The sequence below is a fragment of the Eremomyces bilateralis genome (genome assembly GCF_010015585.1).
Source record: "Eremomyces bilateralis CBS 781.70 unplaced genomic scaffold P152scaffold_58, whole genome shotgun sequence".
Lineage (NCBI taxonomy): Eukaryota > Fungi > Ascomycota > Dothideomycetes > Eremomycetales > Eremomycetaceae > Eremomyces > Eremomyces bilateralis.
Genome location: NW_022985124.1, coordinates 6,633 through 12,689, shown reverse-complemented (window position 1 = coordinate 12,689; position 6,057 = coordinate 6,633). Strand labels below are relative to the sequence as shown.

Below are 6,057 nucleotides of genomic sequence, written 5' to 3'. Positions count from 1 at the left end.
GAGACGAGCTCGAGGGTGCTTGGCGCAGAGCATCCAGACACGCTGACCAGCATGGCCAACCTGGCGTCGACGTACAGGAAACAAGGCCGATGGAAAGAGGCCGAAGAGCTGGAGGTACAAGTGATGGAGACTGTTACGGCACGGTAGCTGGATGCACACAACATACACGTAGCCAAAGATATTCTAGATTAAGCTAAAGAAGAGAACAAGAAAGGGAAGCTTTCTTGTTTACATCGGAGAGGTTAGACTCTGATTTACCCTTAACCTAATCAGGCTTAGGCTCTCAGCCTGAGCCAACCAAGGGTTTCAACCCATAACACCCCGTCGTGACACGTATCCCCTCTCTAGGAAACGGCCAGATAAGGAGGGAAAACCATAGGCCACCGACGGTTAACCTCAACCTTTCGGCTTCTCGTGACACGGTCTGGATGCGCAAGGTCTGCGATTACCAAGTTCCATTAATCTAAACTGAAGAGAGAGAGAGAGAGAAGAAATCTCCCGGCACCTTTGTGCGCGAGATAGCGACTCTCCTCTCCAATGCCCTACTGCTGTGTTACCATGTTTGTTTGCTTCTCTGATATAATCCACCAGCCACGTCTTCAGCCACAACCAAGGGAACAGGCCGCAGGCCTGGGACCATAACACCGGCGGCCGATGCGGAGACCTTCGTACAGCGAATAGAGGAGGCATAAGAGTACGCCTAGGCCGCAATGGCCTAGTCCCAGCAAAGGATAGAAAACGACGCAAACAGATCACGGCAAGCCGCTAAGACATTGAAGAGAGGTGACAAGGTGTGGTTAAATTTTCGGAATATTAATACTCTACAGTAGTAGAAGAAGCTATCGTGGACCTAAGCCAAATACACCATCGAGAAACAGATCTCTCGTATAGTATACGAGTTAGCCGATCTACCAAGTGGTATCTACAGCCGCTTCCACGTTGACCTACTCCGCCGCGCCGCAACCGATACGCTACCATCCTAGGAGACCGACGACACTCAACCACCCCCATTAGTGCCTTAAACGGAGGAAACTGACGCCGAGTACGAAGTCGAGCGTATCCTTCGCGCGGAGAAGAAGCGAGTCGGCCGTGGATAGGTACGACAGTTGCTAATCAAATGGAAAGGCTATGCGGATCCTGACTGGCAGCCACGGTCTGAATTTACAGAGGTGTAAGACCTAGATCGGTTTAAGGCTAAGTACGGTAAAGGCGACGGTGTTAGCGAGGACATTGGAGCCCGGACGGGACCCCGGAGGAGCCGCGCAGCGGTAGTGACCGCTATGGAGGCTATCACGAGTTGGCAGGAGCGTTGCATGACTTTCGTTTGTTCTATCGTCCCGCTACCGCCCCCTCTCTCGTATTATATACCGAGTAAGGAGGGGGGTAATGTTATGGGCATGGCCCATGGTTGGCATAGGCTGAGAGCCTAAGCCTAATCAAACCTAGCGTAGAGATAGAACCTTATCAAGATTCCTCTGTCACAGCTACCTTGTACTCTTCATCTTAATCTAGAATATCTTTGGCTACGCGTATGTTGTGTGCATCCAGCTACCGTGCCGTAACACTAAACGTCCTTTCTCTTACTCGATCTTAGACTCGATCGTCTACTTGAATAGGCTATAGCCGTCCTTAGTACCATCCTATTCTGGCTATCGTATAGCTTTCGAGGAGGTATCACGGTCTTTATTCGCAGTAGTGAGGGCGGTAACGAGCATACTCAAAAGGTCGGCTGTACTTTGCTTAGGCATATCGAGTTTAATGCTTACGAAGCCTTTAGTAATCTCTTCGAGAGATACTTCTAACCTAGGAGTATGGGCGGTAGGGGTTAATGAGGGAATAGAGAGCGCGTTTCCTTCACGAGTTATCAAGTATGATGGAATTTAGAGATCTTAATCTATGTTACGGCACGGTAGCTAGATGTACACAACATACGCGTAGCCAAAGATATTCTAGATTGATATAAAGAGTACAAGGTAGCTGTGACAGAGGAATCTTAATGAGGTTCCATTTCTACGCTAGGTTTGATTAGGCTTAGGCTCTCAGCCTATGCCAACCATGGGCCATGCCCATAACACCGCGCCATTCACGACATGGCCTACGAGCTCGAGCTGCCTTCATCTATCAAGAACGTCCACCCGGTTTTTCACCCTTAGCTCCTGCACCTCGACGACGGGACACCTCTCCCCGGTCAAAACATACCTCCCGCTCCCGCTAAGTTAGACGAAGAAGGGGAGGAGAATTAGGAAGTTACGAGTGTTATGGTTCCAGGCCTGTGGCCTGTCTCCTGAATGATAGTCACGTGACTAAGTCAACTGTCGAAGTCTTAGACATCGCGCACGCGTCGTAGATAGCTCTTCTTCTTTAGCTTTGCAATAAATGAAAGTGGTTCTCGTAACTTCTGCGATCAAACCGTCTCAACGAGGATCGTTAACTGTAGGTTTAATAAGAAGAACAAAGATAAGACCTCCGGGAAGAAAGGTACTCTATAGTACAAAGCTCATTACAAGGGCTAGAATAAGTGGAATCAGAAACTAGAGTAGTAGCCATGGCAGGATGTCATGGGCTCGAGGGACCTCGTTATCGCGTATCACGAGAAACACAAGGACGCGCCGGACATCCACCCAGCCTTTACAAATGACGAGCTCTGGGCACAGCTTGCGCCCAAATTGATTGAAGAAAAAGATGATTAGGACGACGACCTCATTGTATCATTAGATAGAGCGCTCAGTGGACTTCGCGTGTTTTGAAGGAGGGGGTAGTGTGATGGATCAGAGGTCCGCAGACCTGGATGCCTTGTGGCCTTGTGGCCCGTTTGCTGTGTAGCATCAGGACATAACGCCTCGCACACTTTAGATAGATTCCTCCTTTATAGCAACAATTCAATGTTTGCCTCACGATTGGAGATTCCCGACAGTGAGACTCTTACAGTCCACTACTCGTCTATTACTCGTGACCATCTCACTCTATGCCCACAACCATCTCGTGACCTTACAGTCGCCGCCAGGTTAAAATAGGACTTAGCTAGACCTGTGCTTTGTAAGCTGGTGAGGCGAAACGCCATATCGAGGCGCGTGGTCAGAAGGAGCGTAAGGCGGTAATTAGGAAGGCACAGCGGGAGTGGCAGCGGGAAAAACAGCAGGAAAAGCAGCAGGAACTATCTCCTATACTCGATCAACCTGTCAAGGGCCCAAACCACGAAGGATTTGGTAAGCTGGTAACGCTGTTGAATTGCTAAAGAGAGAAGGAGAAGATCTCTCTCACTGCGATCTGCTATTTACATCTGTGGGCAAACGGTCTACCCATCCCTTCTGCCTTAGGCCGCAAGGCCACAACACACAGACTGGGCAAAGCCCAAGACTGTCACAAAAGGTCTCTCCTCCCTTTTAAGGAGGCCGTCTATCTCCTGCCCTTAACGCTTCGGAAGCAATGTTTCGGCCCGTCTGAGCTTCGTAGTCATCTAATGCGACAGTATCTTGAACCATTGCGATATCCTCCCACGTCGGGTCTGCGTAGCCGGTCCATTGGCACAGGCATTGGCGCTTCAGAGGTCCTCCTCGGCCGCGGCCTCGAACGACTCGGTCCGCCAGGATCTTTTCGAGCTCCTACTCTTTTTCGCCATCTACCAGTATTGGGTCTGGTTGAACATCGTCTTAAACTTGAGTCGGGAAGGGATCATCTGACGTAGGGCGGAGAAGCGACTCGTGGAAAACGTTATGACGTTCCCCTGGTGTGTCAAGCCGATAGGCGCTTCCTCCGATGGCTTCTAAAACCGTGAACCGGTGGTGGAGCGGGCTAAGCTTTTTCTTTCGTGAACGGTCACTCTTCCAGTAGCGGATGTCGAGCCAAACTTTATCTCCTACTTGGTATTTCGGGGCTGGGTTCCGTCTCCGATTCGCGATATCTTCTTGTCGTTGTTGCGCGTGAGCCATTATAGTCGATGCGAACTCGTGGCACTGTTTCAGTTTCCGGACTATCTCTGCTCCTTTCTGTTCCTTGCTAGTTAATAGCGCGTCATCGTCAGGGTTCGGGTCTGGCAGCTGGAGAGAGTCTCCTAAGTTCGGGTGATACCCATGGCTTAAGAAAAACGGGCTTATTGCTGTCGATGAGGCCGTTCGTGCGAGCACGGAGGCTTGAAGAGTTGGGAGGTGCTCGTCCTAATCATCTTGGAAGAAATCGCAGAAGTGTCGGAGGTACTCTTCTAAGACCTGATTCATCCTTTCTATACTTCCATCGGTTTCTGGGTGAAAAGCAGTTGACAATCGTTGCTTAATTCCTAACATCTTGCAGATTTGTTTCCAGACTCCTTTGACGAAGTCATCTCCTCTGTCTGATGTAATGGCTGTTGGTAGCAAGTGGTATGGAATGTAGTGCTTAATCATCATAGCTGCCACTGTCTCTCCTTCCATATCTTTACAGGGGATAAAGATCGCGCCTTTGCCTAACCTGTCAACAATCGTAAGGAGGTGTCGGTTTCCTGAGCGCGTTTTTGGAAGGTCAACGACAAAGTCTATAGAGATTTCGCTCCAGATTCTTAACGGAACCGGCAGGGGCCGGAGTAGGCCTTGTTTTCGATCTCTCTATACTGTGTTCCTTCCGCAGGACTGATAGTTCCTTATAAAACGACGAACGTCCTCGTGAAACTTAGGCCAGAAGTACTTCCTTGACAGGATGCTAATCATGCCTTCTATCCCGGGGTACCCTGTTAAGCGCGAGTCGTGACTTTCCTAAAGGATGCTTGTTCGTAACGGTTCACTCTCTGGTACCCAATATCTCCCGCGATAGAGTAGAAACCCGTTTTGTACCCGTAGATCAGACATAGACTTCTTCAGGCCTCGATACTCTTCGGGGGCATATCGTTCACCCTTTTCTGATGCTAACTTGAACGCTTGGTAAACTTTGTCTCCCTCAACTGAGGCATTCCATAGCTCTTATAACGATTCCGATAGTGCGGGTTGGGGCACAGCTTCTAGTTGCACTGGCGCTGCTCGTACGATTAGGTCGCTCGGAATTAACTGCGCGACTCTCCCTTGGAGACGTTCGTCGCTACTGTCTTGTGGAACATCTTCATCCTTCCGGGAGAGTGCGTCGGCAACAGTATTCAGGCGGCCTGGTCGGTATTCGATATTAAATGAAAAGCGGGAAAGGAATGTCATCCACCTTGCTTGTCGTTCAGATAGCTTCCTCTCCTGCATGAAGTACTGGAGGTTTCGATGATCGGTCCTAACTTTCAAAGGACAACTGGTTAGCCAGTCTTGGTGCTCTTCTAAGCCCGTGATAATGGCCAACAGTTCCTTGTCGTGAATCGGGTAGTTACACTCGGCAGAGTTTAGCTTCCGTGACGAGTAGCCGACGGGTCGAAGCATCCCTTGGTCGTCATATTGGTAAACTGCTGCTCCTAACGCCCAGCCTGAGCAATCGCAGTCTAGAATTGTTTCCTTTCCGTCTTCCCACATCTTTAAAAGTGGTGCTTTGGCAAACGCTTGTTTCAAAAGCTCGAAACCCCGTAAAGCTTCTTGGTCCATCTTAAAAGGGAGCTCTTGCTTAGACTTCTTCGTTAGGTTATTCAAAGCTATCGCTAGCTCAGAGTAGTCTTTGATAAACCCTCGGTAGAAGTTCGCGAAACCAAGGAATCCGCGTAGGCCTCGGAGAGTCTTTGGAGCTTCCCAATTCAAGATCGCCGCGACTTTCTCTGGGTCCATAGAGATTCCCTTCCCAGCTTCGACAATGAAACCTAAGTACTTGACTCGTTGGGTGTAGAACTCGCACTTGGTGATATCGACTTGTAGACCTGCAGTCCTCAGGCGCTCCAAGACCATGCGGACTTGTTTCTTGTGTTCCGCCAAGGAACCGTCCGTGTAGATCAGAATGTCGTCGACGTACACGGATACAAACCAGTCTAAAAACTCGCGTAACGTGTAGTTGACGAAGCGTTGGAAAGTGCTTGGCGCTCCGGCTAGTCCGAAAGGCGTCACTAGGAACTCATAGAGTCCATACCGGGTTCGAAAGGCTGTCTTCCACTCGTCTCCTTCGGCTATTCTGATCTTGTTGAAAGCTGCG

General features: G+C 49.8%; 2 protein-coding genes across 2 annotated transcripts in view; one reads left to right on the top strand and one right to left on the bottom strand.

Annotated features, from left to right (window-relative positions):
• The window catches only part of P152DRAFT_383950 (uncharacterized protein), a gene marked incomplete at both ends in the record, with an annotated part of 790 nt that extends 700 nt beyond the window's left edge, over positions 1–90 (top strand). Inside the window, one exon of the mRNA XM_033675792.1 lies at positions 4–90. Coding sequence (XP_033529505.1) covers positions 4–90 — 87 coding nt within the window. The remainder of the gene's footprint in view (positions 1–3) is intronic.
• Positions 91–993: 903 nt separating this feature from the next.
• P152DRAFT_463113 (uncharacterized protein) lies at positions 994–1,350 on the bottom strand. Its single transcript, XM_033680473.1, has one exon. It carries the CDS (start codon positions 1,313–1,315, stop codon positions 1,127–1,129), a length of 189 nt encoding a protein of 62 aa, XP_033529504.1. The 5' UTR covers positions 1,316–1,350; the 3' UTR covers positions 994–1,126.
• Between the last annotated feature and the right edge of the window lie 4,707 nt (positions 1,351–6,057).